This window comes from Podarcis vaucheri, assembly GCF_965113315.1.
Source record: "Podarcis vaucheri genome assembly, chromosome: 2".
Taxonomy (NCBI): Eukaryota; Metazoa; Chordata; class Lepidosauria; order Squamata; family Lacertidae; genus Podarcis; species Podarcis vaucheri.
The window spans coordinates 73,928,117-73,947,181 of record NC_138760.1 but is presented as its reverse complement, the minus strand read 5'-3'; the positions used below and the strand labels follow the sequence as shown (position 1 = coordinate 73,947,181).

Here is a 19,065-nt window from a genome sequence, read left to right as displayed (position 1 = left end):
CAGTGTTGGGGGGGATATGGGGTTCTGAAGGACAGTGGATTTAATTCAAAATACCAGAGACTTTGCAATGGTGGCACACACGTTTTAAATTTCAATAAGAGGCAATAATTTACCTGTTGTGAAGAAATGAGCATAAATTTCCGCCCTTGATCCCAGCAATTCATAACACCTCCACTTGCTCACTCCTTGCACTTGGTCCACTCTCCCTACTCCTGTCTTCTTGGTTGATTTCTAACATTTTCACATTTTTCTCTCACCACTGAAGATTTCACTTCATGACATACTCCTTCAGCAAACCCACCCACTGAACTATATTCTCTTTCCACCAAAGCCTTCCTCTTGCACCTCCTAAACTCCAGAACTTTGAGAACTCCATTCTTCACAATCTCCCAGTATTGAATACTTGAACAGTATTATGCACGTCTACTTAAAAATAAGCCCTTTGAGTTTAACTGGACTTACTCCGAGGAAAGTGGGCACAGGATGAGACCAAGTGCAATTCTATATACCTTTACCTAGCAGTAAGTCCAACTTAACTCAATGGGCTTGCTTCTAAGTGGAGAGCCATAGGCTTCCACTACCTACCAGTAATCCTAAACAAACCATTAAGCAAACAAGTTCCACTGATTTCCATGAAACATTCTAATTATCCCAGGTTAGGGCTGGGCCTTATTATCATCATTAGCATTCATGTAATGCCATCATTGCACATGGTTATGTATGCAATTAAAATAAGAAATGAAGGGCTTGCAATCTAAAACAGTGATGCCTGTTACTACCCTTTCACTTTTTCATGGCAGGGTGACCAAGCCAAAAATATATAGAGTACAGGACTCCAGAACTTTTGACAGAGGAAGCTGCAGCAGGTGCAGCTTGCCTGACAAGCTATACAAACATTAAAGATGCACAGCCCACCCCCCTCAACATCATCATCTTCACCCAGGCAGCTTATTTGACAGCCACCCTGGTCAATACACACTTATGGAGGCTAATCTGCAAAGTGAGCTGTGTATGGATAATACAAATCACTAAAACTCTGATCATGTAATGCAAATAAAATATTATTACCTTTCATTTTTGAATGCGTGTCTAGCACAGGATCATGGGAAATTTTACAGGGCCACCATGGACGCCTGTTGAACTTTGCCCATACAAGATCTCCAGTTTCATACTTCACCGGAGCAGGTTTCTTCTTATTTCGACCCTATGGAGAAAAAACAATGAACTGCATTGATATATAATTCACTCTAGTAGAAGCTGCTTGAGCCACCAGGACTGTAAACTGCAGTTGGCTTAAATCAGTTGATTAATTGCAAGAGGGTAAGAGTGGAAGGGCACACTTGTTTATTTTTGGTTTTGAGGTATTGCTGAAATAAGGATTGAGAAAGAAAATATCACAAATCTTCTCTTATTCTACCAAGGCTCTTGTGTACTGAACTGTAAACAGCAACGTTATAATGTGAAGATTTATAAACAAGTTATTTTACACTTCCTTTGGAAAAGAAACAAAGGCAACAATATTGAGATTACGGTAGCTTGTATCTAAACAAAAAAAGTTAAATCAACTAACTGGTTAAAAGACAGATCAGCTTAACATTCTTCCAATCAGTTAACAGATCTAAAACCTACACATTGTGCAGGCCCAGCAGCCAATCCTGACTCTTTTCCTCATCAAACCAAACATTTGCCAAGGGCAAACTTATATCTCTAATAAATAAGCAGTTTTTAGAACTCTAAACATGGATGAGTTGAACACAATAGTCACCTCTCCTAATGGAAAAACAGAATGGCTGCCCTTTCCTGTCAAGGAAACAGCTAAAGCTCTAAACTGGTACTAGGCAAAAAAAAAAGGGGGGTGGGGAGGGGAAGGGAGGAAATGAGATGTTATTGCTAAAATTGAGGATTTGGATACCCTTGCCATTAGGAGGAACGTTTTCAGTTCTAATGTTTCTTAGTGACTGCAAAATGTGATCAAAGAATCAAGCTCTAGCCTTGCTTTTAAGGTGGAACACATGGGGCTAACGTCTCCTTCCACTCTCTGAAAGGCCACCTCCCTCTCAAAGGCTGGAGGACCTTCCAGAGAAGCATTCTGTGAAGGAACCCTTCCAAACAGAAATATCAACACCCAAAAATGTGTGTTCCTCTTTGCATTCTAGCCATGATTCTACATGTAAAATTATGGAAGGAGGAAATTTATAATTTTAAAACTAAGTGCTACACAAAAATTATTACGTGTTTGAAGCCACGATTGAAAATTAGTTCCTCAAACTAAATACAGCATCAACTTTTCTAGGTAAGACACAGAGGTAGTTGCAAACTATATATCCAGACACACCCACTTTCTTTGATGGATTAAAAATCTCCCCATATCAACACTAAATTGATTCATTTCAGCTCGCTCCAAAGTCAAAGACAGAATGAATGGGTGAGTCTTTATTGCATCTTGCAGTCCCCAGAAGAACGGTGCAAAGATGCAGGTATGAGAAAGCAATAGAAAACGGGAAACTGAATTTGTAAACGTATTAAAAACAATGCTTGTTGTGATGTACGGATGGCCAAGCCATGATTTGCAACCAACCAGGAATGCAGAATCGGAAACCATGGTTTGAAAACAATGTTGGTGTAGCATGATGCCTGAATCAAGGAACCATAATTACAGACTGCATTTGTGCTTCTTAAATGTCCAGTTAAAACTGCTGCATGCTGATTTTAACTAAATTTTAATATGTGAGGATGAACAGCTGAAAAGCAGAAGGAAGAGGCAGTGATTTGATGGAGATGTGGAAGGTTCTGTAGGGTGCTTAATTCTTGACCTGTTTCTCTAGCACACAGGAAAACCACACACCTGGAAACCCAAGGTGGGGGGGGGAATAAACTGGGGAAAGTAGGTTCAGAAGAAAAGCATCTCCTTCTCCCCTTCCAAATTGTGCCCCCCCCCCTCCATAGCAAGGTGGTAGATCACATATTTAGAACAATTGCTTTGCATACTAAATGTCCCCCGTTCAATCCATGGCCTTTCCAGGTAGGCCTTAGAAGGACAACTCTGGACCTCTGATGCTAGTCAGAGTAGCAAAACACTGAACTAGGTGGACCTATAAGGTATAAAGCTGCTTCCTATGTTGCTTTCAACTCTTTAGCAGAAACCCAAGTCCTCAGATAAAGATCTGTCCCAGAAATTTAGCTCAAATGTAATTTGTCATCAGTTCTGAAGTGAAAAGTTGTGAGTTCAACATTAAATCATTGGAGCCAGAGCACAACTGTACTAGTCATCTACTTCAATTTTCCACTACATAGAATATAGAGAAAGAGGAAGTGCCAAGGGCACATATCTGCAGTTAGGAAGACTTCGTGCTCGCAAAGTTAATTAAGAATTAAAGTGTGATTCAAAATGAAAGATACGCCTTGTTTTTTAAACAGACCAATGTTTTTAAAATTGTTATAAAACCATAATCTAAGTCCCCCAAATGTTGACCTTTTCTAGTCCAACAAGCAATATTTAACTTTTTTATTTTTTAAAAAAACCATGATGCATTATGAGTCACAGTATTAGACTAATACAACATTACGAAAGACACTACACATAAGAGAACATTCTTATGCTTGAGTTATACTGGCTGAGGGGCTACGTGGAACTCTGTGGAAGGAGAGACACTGGTGCATACAGGGAGGTCATAACTCAAGATGACAAGTCATGCAGCGTGGGGCTTTTATTTCTCATGTCTCTGGCGACACAGGGCTCACAAGAAGGGACTCCAGCAATACAAAAGAGGAAGAAACGGTGCTCTGCACACAAAGGGAACTCTTTGCACAAACAACTTGTGTCCCCAGAACCCTGCCAGAAACTGGAGCACAGTGTGAACATTTGTTTTCCTTGAACCCTCACAGGAACCTTGCCGCAACTCCCTCACAACACTCTTAACAGCTGGGGGTGCCAGGACAAAACACCCCACACAAACAAGTAAGGGGACAGGGCAAGCATGCTACAAAATACATCCATTTTTCACTGTCTCCCACATCTCACCACCTCATCGCCACATACTACCCAAACTGTATTACTCTAACGCTATGCTTCAGCATAGCGATTTATGGTGCTGGAGGAGACTCTTGAGAGTCCCATGGACTGCAAGAAGATCAAACCTATCTTAAGGAAATCAGCCCTGAGTGCTCACTGGAAGGACAGATCGTGAAGCTGAGGCTCCAATACTTTGGCCACCTCATGAGAAGAGAAGACTCCCTGGAAAAGACCCTGGTGTTGGGAAAGATGGAGGGCACAAGGAGAAGGGGACGACAGAGGACGAGATGGTTGGACAGTGTTCTTAAAGCTGCTGAAGCATTGTTGTTGTTTAGTCGTTTAATGGTGTCCGACTCTTCGTGACCCCATGGACCAGAGATACCAGGCACTCCTGTCTTCCACTACCTCCTGCACTTTGGTCAAACTCATGTTAGTAACTTCGACCTCTTTCTTTGGAACACACATTCACTTCCTACATTTCAAAACCCAACACATAAACACAGATGCCATTCTAATTTTCAGTTCTCCTTGTAAGGTAGCTTATAGAGATGATCACACTAAGTGAAGAAATTGCTAAACAAATTATATTAAATTCACAAGCGCTCAGTCATAGCAGAGACGTATCAAGCTCAGCCAAAAGCTCCCTTTTGAAACAGTCATACTATTAATAGTCTTAATTATTGCACATACCCAATAACTATCTTTTTCATAAAGCCACTTTAAAGCGGTTTTCAGCTCCACCGGTCTCATTGGAAGCAGCAGAATAAATCACATGCTTGCACAAATTAACACTAGGGTTCTGTCTCCAGTGAATATCATATCTGTAGCTTTTCTCCATCTCATTAACAACTGTGATGCTCCTTGCTCATTAAGAAAGTGATGGGAAGATTACAGGCACTTTCTAGTTCCCTAGCAATCCAAAGAATGGCTTCAAATTGCCTTGGCACCTCCCCACCCCGTTCTGTGAGAGTTTTGCTTTGGTGTTTTTGGCTGAGGGGGAGATTAGTTCTACTGTACTGGAAACAGAACTGTAGCTATGATTCAGGTATTCTCCAGGTCTCTCAAGAACAACAACATTTGCACAGTGCCTTAATTGTTAAAGTGCTTAATCCACATTATCTCATCAATCTTCACTACTACCTTATAAAAATAGTTAAGCCCAGTCCTATTTCCCCCTGCATATTTCAGGCGGAGGGGCTGAACCATGGCTGTGCTACGTCAAGAGGACTGCATCCTGCCCTTCAAAACAAATCTTGGTATTACAGAACCAAGAAGTGACAGTGAATATAACACTACCACTTGAGTTACTCAACTGGGAAGGTCTCCTAGGCACAAACAGCACTGACTTGTGATTTTAAAACAAAAAAAATTAAAGGGGGAGGGCAAATGCCAAGAGCTCTCTGTGAGCCACTGAAAATGTCTGTGGGAGGGATATATATATGGCCTGCAGGTTTGCCAGCCCTGCTTCAGAGGGCATGCAACTCTGTTCTGTTCACACCTAGTAGTATGTTTGTGAAATACTGTACAGTCGTACCCTGGTTGTCGAACTCAATCCATTCCGTGAATCCATTTGACTCCCGTAACAGTTTGAAAACCAAGGCGCGGCTTCCGATTGGCTGCAGGAGCTTCCTGCACTCATTCGGAAGCCGCAGAAGTCACATCAGACGTTCAGCTTCCAAAAAACATTTGCAAACTCACTTCTGGGTTTGCGGCGTTTGGGAGCCAAAACGTCCAAGTACTGAGGTGTTTGACAACCAAGGTATGACTGTAGTTGTATTTAATTAATGTTGTGGTCATATAAAATAAATTAAAAGTATATATTTTAGCTCATTGTGGCTCTGAACCATAAGGATGTTTCACAGGCAATGGTGAGATACCAAGTGCTCAGGGTATGGAGACAGCAGAAGGGAAAAACCAGAGTGCAAACCACAGATTGAAAACAGGGCACTCAGTTTAGGCAGAAAGGCTGACTGCGTAAACTGGAATGTTTCACATGGGATGATCCAGAAAAAGGGCTGCTTGCATTTCACAAGTCCACTTATTAATTTAGTTCCCCCAGAACTAACATGCCTGTTTCCTTACAGCAAATGGAAGTCAATATGGAAAATGCTGACAGGGTGAAGGCAGGAAGAAAGTGGGAAACGGAGGACACAACAAAACGGTGGGGAAATAGGCAAAGTCAATAAAACCCATAGCAAAGGTAAAGGAATAAGCCTGGGAGATGAAGGATGGGAATAAGATTTATTGACTGCAACCTTCACACATATGCCTGGGTGTAAGGTCCATTCGACACACTATCTTTGGCCTTTTAAAAGTGGGGGAGAAGTTTTTGTTGTATTTCTCTTTCCTCTTGGTTTTAATGTATCCATGTGTGATTTACTGTCCCTTTGTTGGGTTGTAAGACACTTTGGGTTGTCCTGGGCCAGATGAAGCAACTGACAAATTTAATAAACAAAAAGAAATAATAATAATCCCTATGGGTGGTAGTCAACTACGATGTCCCATCAGTACAAGGATTTCCTTGTATGCTACAGGGGTTTCCCCCTTTCCTCTCCAAATCTGCTTTGTGTAACAGATACAATGACTCTTACACCTTTACTCAATAGGCTACATTCCAGCCAAGTAAGAATTGTGGATTTCTACATATCCACAACCACCTCTCCATCCAAGCAAGCGAGCAAATTACATTATCTAGAACATATTCCAGTAAGGCAATTGTGGGGCAGGGCCAGTGACAGGTGGGGCCTCAAGGGTGGGGCATGGCCTGGGAAGAGTCTCAAAGGCCAGACAGAGATCAGGAAGGCTGTATTGAGGCCCTGGGCCTGAGGTTCCTCACTCCTGGTTTTGCAAGATGTTTCCTTTCTCTTCAAAAACATAGATTCCTGCCACCTAATTGTACTATGAAATCAATCACATTTCTGAACAGTGGGGCACACAGACACTCAAGAGCCAATTTAAAGGATGCAGCAACTCACTGATAATATCTCCCTTTACACAACTGCAAGATAACAGCATTGTGAAGAAACTTAAAACACTAATGAATACTGTGTGGTAGCATTAGTAATACAGTGGTGCCCCGCAAGACGAATGCCTCGCAAGACGGAAAACTCGCTAGACGAAAGAGTTTTCCGTTTTGGAGGTGCTTCGCAAAACGAATCTCCTATGGGCTTGCTTCGCAAGACAAAAATGTCTTGCGAGTTCCTTCGGGGTTTTTTCCCTCCCCCCCCCCTTTTCTAAGCCGCTAAGCCGCTTATCAGCTGACCCGATAAGCTGATAAGCCGCTAAAAGCCGCTAAAAGCCGCTAATAGCGCTAATCCTCTAATCCGTCAATGGGCTTGCTTCGCAAGACAAAAAAACCACTAGACGAAGAGAGTCATAGAACGGATTCTTTTCGTCTTGCGAGGCACCACTGTAACTAATCTACTGGAAAAGGAGCCTCCTCTGAATAACCTATGAAAGCAAGCGCAGGCATGATGCGATACTTCACTACTGCTTGTTTACTTCTTATAATTACCATTTACGAAAGTTCTGTCATAAGGTAAGTTGTTTTTTGAAAAAACATGGTCATCCTTAGAAGTGTTCATCCCAACTGAGCATGATGTACCCTATTGCTTCTTGACAAGCAAGGGATCTTCCTATACAAAGATACCAGCATCACCTCCAAGAGCCAAGCTTATTTCTCTCTGAAAAGAAATATCCCTAAAAGGAAAGTAATTGGCCTCTAGCAAGGACTGCATCTGTCAAGTACATCCCAGGACTTGTTCACAAATTATGCTACAGTTCATGGTTATATGTGACATAGAAGTTTAATGTAAAACTCACCCATCAGCAGCATCAGGGATTGCCTGTTGTAAATAATTTCAAATAGTTTCCCTCCTAAATTAATGGCTTTAACAACACCATTTTTAAAATCCTAAAAAGCAACTAGCCATTGTTTGGTCAGGGCACTGAAACTGCCCTGGCTGATGTCATTTGTCGGGAGAGAGATTGGGAGAATGCAACCCTGCTCATTCTTTGTGACCTTCTGGTGACTTTTGATACCATTTACCATAGCATCCTTCTGGAATAGCTCAAGGAAGTAGTCGTTGGGCCACTATACTTCTTGTCACCCATGCAATTTAACATCTATATGAAGCCACTAGGACCAGTCATCAGCTGTTTGGGAGTGATGTGTCACCAATATATGAATGACACCCAGCTCTCTCTCTCTCTCTCTCACCTGTACCAGTAGAGCTGGCTGAGGCATCAAGACAGGTGTTTGGAGGCAGTGATGTGGGCCAACAAAGTGAAACTAAACCATGAAACAAAAGTGCTATGTGTTCTCAAGTCCAGGAGGTGGAAAGCCCACCTTTTCTGATGGGTTTGCACTTCCTTAGAAAGAGCAGGTTTGTAGCTTGGGTGTACTCCTGGATCCAGCATTGTCACTTGACATGCTGAAAACCCATCTCTTTATCCTGGCCATTGACACCTGAGGAATATCTTTTCAGGACTCATCCTATTCTTCTGACCATAGTTCATGTTACAACCTTCCATGGGACCTCCTGGTAAAGGGAGGGTAATAAATTTTGTAATAATGATATAGTTTGGATGTAGTGACAGAGGGTAAATCCTACTTCACCCCCACAGCCACAACTGCAATTTTCTCCATACATCTTCTATAGCTTCCAAGTTGGCAACTTGAGTAGGGGGGTCAAGGCTGGGACCAGAGAGTATTCCGTAGGGGGATGGATTTGGCTCTGGGAGTATTTGTTGCTGATCTGGGATTCTAAAGGGTATGAACTAAGATTATCCACTGACTGAATTTCAGTCATTTAAAATTCTGTAGATGTTTACATCTGAGTGTAAGCAAAACCTCTAGATAGATACAATTTGAGCTTTTGAAGGAAATGTGAGGCAACTTATAAGTTAGCAAAAGCTACTATTCATTGTTTGAAAGAAACAAGGAAACAAATATAGTATTTCCTATGAACAGTAACACATTGGAACCTCCAAAAAATAAATACAGATAAACTCTCTGATCTACTGGTCATCATTTGTCTACATAAATTAAAATTGCCTCCCACCAATAAATCAACTGCTATCCTAGATGCAGCTAGACGGCCTAAGCCCATTGAAATAAATTGAATTAAGGCTGCAATGCTAAAATCAATTACCAGGAAGAAAATCCCACTGAACTTAAATGATACTTCTGAGGAAACATGCCTGTGACTGTACTGCAAAATGTCCTTCTGCATGTGGCAGACTATTTTGGTTAAAGCTTTTGGGTGAAATTAGGACCATTAATTCTGCTACAAATGAACACTACTGAGAAGACTGCCAGTTTCACTGGGGGGGGGGGAATAAGGTAATATATAGCACCCTTGATAGAGATTAGCAAATCTCTAAAAAGTAAAATGGGCTTAGCAGAACGTTCATATGTCACTACAGACTAAATGCTGCAGTATATATCTGACATGTGCATGTTGCCTATGCATGTGGCTGAAGGATCTCAGAAAAAGAAAAGTTAAAATTAAATCTCTTGCTTCATGCACAAAACTTAAATTTATGATTTTAGGTTTTAAACATTTAAAAGTACAAGCAGTGTTCACGCAAGCCAATGAGGCTTCTGAATGCAACTGAGTGGCTGATTTGACTGGAAGGAAGCCTAAGGGGCCAATTTAATGCATCAACCTGTACTGCAACCAGAGAGGTATAGGGGACTTTTGACTGGGAATCCAAACAAGCGTCAGCTTCACTTCTGAACTTCAATATTAACAGCAGGCTACATTGCAGAGCTGCTGTAAGCTTTTCTCTCTCAGCATAGCATTCCAACTTGCAACCAGTGTTAGAAACTCAGATATATAATCTAATCGCCAAATGGCACCTTAAACCTAGGTGACGGTCACCACAATGGAATGTCTAGGTGCCTTTTTCCTCCTTTTTTGCAATGCAGTTTATCATCACCATTATTATTATTATTATTAACTTCATTTATATATCACTTTATAGTTTAAAAAAACAAACCTCAAAGTGGTTTACAACATATTAAACAAATCCAAGCTTCAAGGAAAATATTTCAGATCTTTCTCTAAGTGATGTTTTGTTTTCCCCAGTCGCCAGCCTGGCATCCAGAGATCTCCAAGTGGTTGCAATTTGACCCACATCAGTTGCAAAACGTGTTTGACGCCTAGCTAATTTCTATGACTGCTTGGTTGTTGTAAGCTAGTCTTTCAGATTTCGCTGAGGTGTTAGGGGTCTAATACCTCAGGACTACACTGCAAGTTGATGTAAATGGCTCAGAGCCTAGCCTTCAGTATTCAGTGTGAACTACACTACAGGGCTGTCATAAACTACTGTCTCGCAGCCTTTCCAATGAATTGCACTTGCTTTGGAACTTCAATTAGCAGGACAATTAAAAAAAAGTGTTTCACACTAAAAAAATAACAGTAAGAAAGAACAAGAACTCCTCCTTTTGCTGCTACCTTTTGTGGTTTTAGTCCAGTTGGGGTTGATACACTGGTGCCCAATCTGGCCTACATTCCTCCAGCTATTTCATTACATCAAAGGTGGACTAATTTAAATAAATGTGATTTAAATCACAAAAAGGCCAGTTTAAATTTCTGATTGAAGTTTCTCATTGGTGATTCATATATTTTTTAAAATAATGTATAATAATTTGTCCATGTTGGCTTACAACTAGGATCAACACTCTAATTATATACTTTGTATAATTATATATACACTTGATATTTTTCATAATTTTATAGAATGATAAATGGTGCACCACTTATTTGATTCCCCCCCCCCATTCCATATGTCAGAAGTGCTGGTACTTATGGGAAGAGCATTTCATTTTCATAAGATGAAATGTCCCTGTTTATAAATATTCATAATTTGGTATGGGGGAAAATACAGATATCAGATAATTACAGGATACAGAAGTATCTTAGCCATATGCAGGATGGCATCTTCAGATGTCAAAGGTTGGCAATCATCACCTGTGATGACCTGCTAGTTCTTTGCCCCTAGCATCAAGGCCATTAACAGCAGTTTTCCATGTGATTCTTTATTTGCATTTGTGTTGCTTTCCTAACTCAATGTCTTTCATAAAGCCCTATCAATTTTGAGGCAGTTTTCCATTCAGACCCCCTTGGGTATTACGGTTGACAGAGGAGGCCCTCTTGGTAGTTCTGTCACCCTCACAAGTTTGGAGATTGACAGCTCAGAAGAGGGCATTATCTGTGGAAGGCTCTCCCCAAAGAAGTGCATCTGACACCTGACTTTTGTGGTTATCATCATATGCTGAAGATGCCTGGCCTTTGACACCTGAGAAATTTTACAATATATTCCACTGACTGTAATTTGTTTTAAATTATTTCAATATTGTATATTTAAAATTGTTGTAATGCACCATGGGACCTCATGGTGAAAAACAGGGAAGAAATCTAATAAATAATAATAACTGCAACAAACCAGTGTTTTTGGAAATGCAGACGCACCATTTCAAGCCTCCCTTTCCCCATGTGTCTAATGGAAGCTTTCTTGCTTTTTGAAGCAAGCAAGTTCCCAGTTTTTGAAGCACATGGGAGAGTGTGGTTTGCACAAATAGCAAACCGGAGTTCAATTGTGTGATATTATACAAACCTATTATCCATATTCATATGAAATGAGAAGCTAAAGTTTGTTTCAAAATGCAATGGAAGCCTTAATCCTTCATACACCCCAAAGGAAGGAAGGAAGGAAGGAAGAGAAATGTGTGAGAGTCGCCATAGGATGCCCATGTCACAACAAACTATGGTATGATTTGATAGCTGGATGGAGCCAATATTTGTAGGATTAACATGCTTTTTTTAGTCTGATTATACTAAAGGTAAAGGGACCCCTGACCATTAGGTCCACTCGTGACTGACTCTGGGGTTGCGGCGCTCATCTCGTTTTATTGGCCGAGGGAGCCAGCGTACAGCTTCAGGGTCATGTGACCAGCATGACTAAGATGCTTCTGGTGAACCAGAGCAGTGCACGGAAACGCCGTTTACCTTCCCGCCGGAGCGGTACCTATTTATCTACTTGCACTTGATGTGCTTTCGTACTGCTAGGTTGGCAGGAGCTGGGACCGAGCAATGGGAGCTCACCCCATCGCGGGGATTCGAACTGCCGACCTTCTGATCGACAAGTCCTAGGCTCTGTGGTTTAACCCACAGCGCCACCCGCGTCCCCCTGATTATACTAGGCTACTTCTAAAAAGAGAAACTTACAGGGAGCAATTCAAAATCCCACACTTCTGATCATTCCATCAGCACAAGTATCTTTACTTGTCAGATGAGACAATTCCCCTCTTCTCCCATGTGGTGTTCTGAGGGTTCTCCTGACTCTCTAGAACGGATCTGGGGGAGGTGGAGAGGGAGCGTTGGGGGAGGAGAGGGAAAGCCCAACTGTGCTAGTGGGAGCCCTTGCAACAATATTTAATTATTACTATTCTTAACTCATTAATTTTTATCCATTTTAACTACATCACATGCAAGCAGCACCAACTGATGGGCATAGAAGCTCATACATAGCTCTTATCTTGCAATAATTACACCATGAATTGTCATGTGCTCTCATCCCTAGAAGAAGAGTGCTTGAGAACACAAGAGATACTGATTCATGCTGTTGGTACTTGAAGATCTATTCAACTGTGGTGGGAGAGAAACCTAACCCCCAAAATGCATACAGGTTTTAGCAGCTTGCAAAGATGCAATGGTCATCTATGAGAACTTCACATGAATGTTATGGCTACAATAACGAAATAACATGCGATAATAGGATCACTGGATTACTTGAGCTAACTTCAAAGAACAATAATTTCAAACATAACCAAAATTAGTCATAGAATTATTGCTTAAGGTATTTCTGTAATAATAGCTCCCTTGGCTTAAACCATCCCTGACACATGAGCCTCAGACACCAGAGTAGCCAACAGCATTTTCTTGCTTGCTTTTAAACCTTGAATGGACCCGTTGCTCAAAGACAACTGCAAGACCAGAATTATGAGACAACCACAAACAAAATTATTTTCTGAGATTTTCTGATGTCATTCTTTTGGTAAGCTCTCTTCCATCTTTACACGCCTTACAAAAAAGGTCTGATTTCCAAATACCCTCTTTCAAGAAAGGCATTTCTCATCAATATTTATGCACCAGCATTCTATTTTTTAAATATTTGCATTAAAAAGCCATTATACAATGAGACAAAAGAATTCTGCACAACTAAAAACAAAAAAAAAACTCCTAACAGAAACTAGATGCCATGCACTTTGAAAATGTTTTATAATGGTTTTCTATTTCAACTGTAACTCAATGTAATAATGAATTTTGGAAGTAAAACTGATTCTGTTATTAAGTAGAACTATCTGCAAAGTGCTGTGATATCACTTATGGCCTCACTGGGGCCCCAATCAATCATGCAGATTTTTTTTTATATAGCACCACTTAAGAGGTATTCTCACTTTAGTGCCACAGAGAAGGGGATGCTTCTTCGAAGATGATGCTTGCTACGACACATGCATGCAATATCCAAAACCGAAAGGGGGTATCCAACATTACTCATACTTAGACCAGTCCATTGATTTCCATGAGACTACTCATCGAGTATGACTTAGTTGGATATCACCCAATGCCTACATTGCTAGCCTCAGAACCATTCGTTTTACATATATGCAAATTTAATTGCTAGAGTAATAGTCTTAAACTCAGATCATATTAAGATTTCTTTAATGGGACAATATCCTTAATAAAAAAAACATTGGGTTGCATTTAGCTAAATCACTGCACATGCAGAATGACTCCTGTGAGTGCAACATACCATAATTTCCCCTCCATCTCCTCCCCCTGCACCGCCCCCAAATCTACTCCAGAGTGTTGGGGAAAACTCGGGGTTGAGTATGCAGTAAGGCAGTGTTTCCCAAACGTTTTTGGGCAACGGCACACCTGTTTACCGGAAAAAAATCTCGCGGCACACCACCATTAAAGCCCCGCCCCGTGACGTCAGCGCGCAGCGTCACGCCGGGAGGGACGCACAAAAGTGAACGTTTTTTCCCTTCCCCTTGCCGGGGTGGGAGGAGGCAGCAGAGCGAGGGACTGAGGGACGGCGGCAGCTGAGGCGGCGGCGGCTGTTGTGGTGGTGGCGGCGATAGCGGGCGGAGGAGGAGCCGTCGCCGGGAGTTGCTGCTACTGCTGTTGCTGCTGCTGCTGTTGCTGCTGCTGCCCGGACATGCCGGCCTCCTCCTCCTCCGCTGTCTCGCGCTCCTCCCTTTTGCGCGCGCTGCCCCGCCGCTCGGCACCACCACCGCGGAGCCGCCCCCGGCTCGACGCGGATCCTCGCCGCCGCCGCCTCTCGCCGCCCGACTCGCCCGCCTCCCTCCCACGGCACACCAGCCGGTGTCTCACGGCACACTAGTGTGCCGCGGAACACCAGTTGGGAAACACTGCAGTAAGGGAGAAGAAAGAAGTAAAAGTTCTGTTGCACTTCTGGAAGCTGTTTCATGCATTCAGATATTAAGTTGGATAAAACCCATTTCTTCTCTGTACAGTATTCAGGTGCACATGTGTGTTAACACCTGCACAATGCTATCTGCTCCACAAACATTTAGGCAATACTTTACGCAATACTCTGGAATTAGTAACTATCAGTAGAAATAATATCAGATGTGAGCCATTTGGCAGTGACATTATTTTGGAAAGAGGTCTCTCAGTAACTGAAATACCAAACCCAGGTAAATTCTAATGTAACTGCACAAAACACTTAAAGTTCTACAATACCATATATATTTTTGCCATGGTACACAATATTCTAGTAGACTTTTCCAACACGTTGTTTCACAAATGTTGTGAAAATAATTTCACAACACTATCCTACGCACATTTACTTAGAAGTCAGTTCCACTGTGTGCATTCCCAGGTAGATGTACACAGGACTGCAACTTTATGCACTATTTGCAAAGTTACACCTGAATGTAAGTCTTTTGACTTGAAGTATTCTCAAACTACAGTAGGCCCAGTTCACATGTAACTCTAAGCCAAATCATTGCTAAGTGTGAATGTGCAAGCACTCACAATAATAATTATGGCCTGGTCTTCTTACTGCCACACTACCTGGAGATTAAGGTACAGATTAATTTACCGTTATTTCCAAATTCAGACTCACAGTTTTTCTTCCTCAGACAAACCACAAGCCCAGATTAAGATATAATGCTGAGCCAAACCATGGCTTAATTTCAGTAGCACACCATCAGGAAGATCAAGGGAGAACTAGCCACATTTTTTTTACTGAACATATTAACATACTGAAATTTCACCATAGCTTTGTTTAGCTTTATGTACAAACCAGGCCATTATCACCACCATTAAAAGTCAACAAACACACCTCAGTTCTCCTCTTAAAAGAATTCAGAACCATAAAAAATTACTCTGCATGCGCCAGTTCATTCTGCAAAACAGAAAACAATGCAAGTCTTCACACTTTTCACTTAAACTATTAAATGAAATCTCATTTTAGTAATGGAGTGTTTTGTTTTAACTGAGGCCACTTCACACATGCTATTTTAACTGCAAATGTATACCAGGACATAAGATGTAAACACTTGCTTGCATTATCATATGCATTCCACACCACATGTAAAATGCAATTCATGTGCATTTTAAGGGCTGCTATCTCTCATTCATATATTCATTCATTATATATATATATATATATGGGTGTAATACTGATGCACTGAAAAGCCACAACTGATAGCAAGTTTCTAAAGAGTGCACATGCATCAAGAAAAATCTATGCACAAGAGTATACACATTTTCTTACTATTACCTTGTGAGAAACAGCCCTATTAACCTTACAAAGGCAGCCAGAAATCAAAGACTAAACCTTTTTAGCATATGCAACTATAATATATATATATTTTTTTAAAAAAGCACTAAGAATCTGCTGAAAAAGAAAACTGAAGAGCAGGTTTTCTGTCTGAATAATGTTTTGGCTTTCCAGCTATCATAGTTGTTGGGTTTTTTTAAATACAGTACCTCATTTCAGCTAACAGTGCAAAAAGTAAGTATAAGGAGCAGGCGTTTGTGAGGGGTGCATGTTTTCAAACACTTTTATAAAATTACCAAATCTTAATTCTTGTTACAACCAGCAGAGAAAGATGACAAGTCATGTGTGGAGGGGAATTATATTCAAATGTGTGGAGGATATATTCAATTCAGCTTCTGTGATAAGGAATTTTTTTCACTGTGTCAACTTCTAGGATTGTATGCCAGGCAGAAGGACTACAAAACAAGTTGTTTTCAAAGCTCTTGTTCAAACTACCTTCCTTTAATTATCTGCACTTTGCTTTGCAAATGAAACAAAACACATGGAAACTCTACAACCTGTTAACTCCACCCACCTCCAACTCTCGCTCTCTCTGTAACAGCAACAGACCAGAGGAACACCATGTAGAACATTTCCCCATAAATAAATTTGCAGAGAACTTAACGGGTACCCCAAGACTGCTTACAGGTGGCAATGCTGCTGCTGCTGAGGTTGATGATTTTGCAGTAATTGAAGTTTCAAGCCTTTCTATCAAGTTTCCTAGAGTGATGGGACCCTGGGCTGGATTTTCTTTTTCAGATACCTTCTTCGTAATGCTGCACTGTTTTTCTGTTTTTAAATCTGTATCTCCAGGAAAATAAGACACTGGGCGCAGGTCTAGTTTTTCAGTTCTATTTCCTACTGCAGCCTCTTTGCAAGTGTTACTTTGTATTTGCTCTCGAGGAAAGCCGATTGGGAACAAGGTAGACATTGTCTCATTGTGTCTAATTTCTATGGAGCGTCCTCCTTGGATCTCCTCAATCAGTTCCATCCCATCCTCGGGCTCTCCCTCCTCACTGTAGGTGCCGGTGTCTCTGTCCTCCATCATAAACTCACTTTCCTCTTCTGGGCTTTCATCTGCTTTTAGGAATGATGTTTCGGAATCCACCTCCGGGTCGTCCTCCAAGCAAGGAGAGATGGAATCAAAATCCAGGAGTCTTGCCGAGTCATGCCGGGTGAAGTCTTCCGAGTCGGTTAAGACTGAAGAATCGCAGAGCTCCGCGCTGGAGTCGCTCCTTTCAACTTCCTGCAAACAATCAGAGCCATCTTTTGAGCCATTTAAATATTCGGCACTGAACATGGAGGCCAAATCCTGCAGCCTGCGCAGCGGGATGTAGCAGGGGGAAGGGCTTGGGCCATAGGCAGCAGCAGCAGCAGCCTTTGACTGCATGGTGCACCCATTAGGTGGCTCGGGGCTTCGGCTCTGACCCTCCCCCCCGTAAGGGCCGTCCCCGTTCTCCGGCACATCTAACGCCAAAGGGCTGGCGAAGGGGGGCAGGTAGCCCCTCCTGCTCACTTCGCAGGCCTGATCCATCCTGTGCGGCGGGCATCAACCTGTGAAGCAAACACAGCAACAATGGGGTCAGGCAAACCCTCCAGGGCCTTGTTCTCCAAAATGGCAGCCACCTCTACTGCTGCTGCTGCTGCTGCTGCTCCTCCTCCTCCGCGGCGGCGGCGGCAGAGGCCCAGCAAACGCCTCCCGCTCCTGGTTCTGGGGCCGCAGAGAGCCTGCACCGAGCCGGCTGCATGCCTCTTCCACCGACCCGCAGCTACCCAGGCAACATTGCCTCCTGATCGGCGCAGCCAAATGTCGCCTTTCACAATAGCGCAGCATCCATCCTGCCGCTGCTGGTTGCAGGGAGCGCAGCAGAGCAGGCCTGGCCTGGCCTGGCTCCTCGCACTCTCCCCCTACCTCCTCGCCCCCGCCTCTCAGAGATCTGCAGCTGCTGCTGAGCAGGGATCGCTTCAGCAAAGGCTTCTGGATCTTTCATCCTCTTCCGCCCCCGCCCCCACCCCGGCCGCCTTTTGCCACCACCCGGCTTCTGCACTAGGCCCGAGACACCGGCTGGCGTGCCTTGCCCCACCCCCACCCCGTTTCCAGAGGCCCTCCGGGTGAGGGTTGCGGCGCCCTTGCAATGTCCGGGTGGAATCTGCCCGCAGACACCAGTTTCCGCCTTGGGGGAGAACAGGAAAGTCTTTCCTGCAGTTTACCTGTCGGACTCTGTTTCCCCCACCCTTGCACAGGGCCAAAGTGAAGAGCCGACTTGGCTCCTCCGGTCCCTACCAGCTCCGTCTCCAGCCCAGCTGCCTGCCAGCTTCTTTTCGCTTGCTAGCGCCTTTCCTCGCCCGCGCGCGCCCGCGCGACGCTGCTGCACGCGCGCCCCCGCGGCTGTCCCCTGTGCGCGCTCGCGCGCGCCCCCTCACTGACTCTTGGGGTTCAGCAGCAGCAGCAGCGCCAGCGAAGGCTGCGCTGTCCAATCAGCGCGCGCGTGCGCGTCTGCCCGTCGCTGCGCATGGCCTCCCCCCTTCCTTGGGGCACTTACGCGGCCCTTGCGCCTTCGGACGCCCCCTAGCGCTCAGGGCGGCCGCCCCTCCCTTGCCCCACCTATTGCTCCTTGCCCTGGGCTCCTCAGCCTGTTCCAAAGGGCTGGCGTCGCTTTGCCGTCCTGCCCGGCCTGGCCTCGGCCTCCCTCCCTTCCCACTGCACATGGCGCCGCAGCTCCCTTCTCTGCCCGCGCTGGACAAGCGCTGCCTCTCTCGCTGCCAGCGCCCAGCACCATCCTTCCCCTCAGCCTTGCTTCGTACCAAGCCACCCCGGCAGGGCGCCGCCTGCGAGGCCAGGCCTCTGCTAGCTCCCCCGCCAAGCGCTGCAAGCAGAGAGCAGGAGCGAGCAAAGATGGTGGATGTGGAGCTCGCCCACCCACCCGCTGGGCAGCCGCCGCCGCCGCCGCTCTCTTTGCCAGCCCAAAGGAGGGGAGGGGGAGCCCCTCAGACGCCCCGTGACCAGCAGCCAACCGGGCTTAGTCCTGCCTAGGTGTCCTCTCCCAGGCACATGGTGCGCCTGGGGCTAAGCTGCTTTTCACCTCAGGCACGGTGGGGTCCTGGGAGCCTAAGCGACCTCGCAAACCTTGTCCCCCTCTCTAACGGGGGAGAGGGAAACGGGGAGGGTTCCTCGGCCACTGAAGTTGGGA

General features: G+C 43.9%; 1 protein-coding gene across 15 annotated transcripts in view; it reads right to left on the bottom strand.

Annotated features, from left to right (window-relative positions):
- Positions 1-18,785, bottom strand: part of NSD1 (nuclear receptor binding SET domain protein 1) — a 59,612-nt gene extending 40,827 nt beyond the window's left edge. For 4 of the 15 annotated variants that reach the window (XM_082213210.1, XM_082213218.1, XM_082213211.1 and 1 more), the window contains exons 1-3: positions 18,086-18,225; positions 16,410-17,428; positions 1,069-1,204 (exon numbers count right to left, since the gene is read on the bottom strand). In XM_082213210.1, coding sequence (XP_082069336.1) covers positions 1,069-1,204; positions 16,410-17,408 — 1,135 coding nt within the window. In that variant the 5' untranslated portion in view covers positions 17,409-17,428; positions 18,086-18,225. Of the gene's footprint in view, positions 1-1,068; positions 1,205-16,409; positions 17,429-17,786; positions 17,858-18,085; positions 18,260-18,679 lie in introns of those variants that run through there. The other 11 variants (XM_082213214.1, XM_082213215.1, XM_082213220.1 and 8 more) reach the window with 10 other exon arrangements.
- Positions 18,786-19,065: the final 280 nt, after the last annotated feature.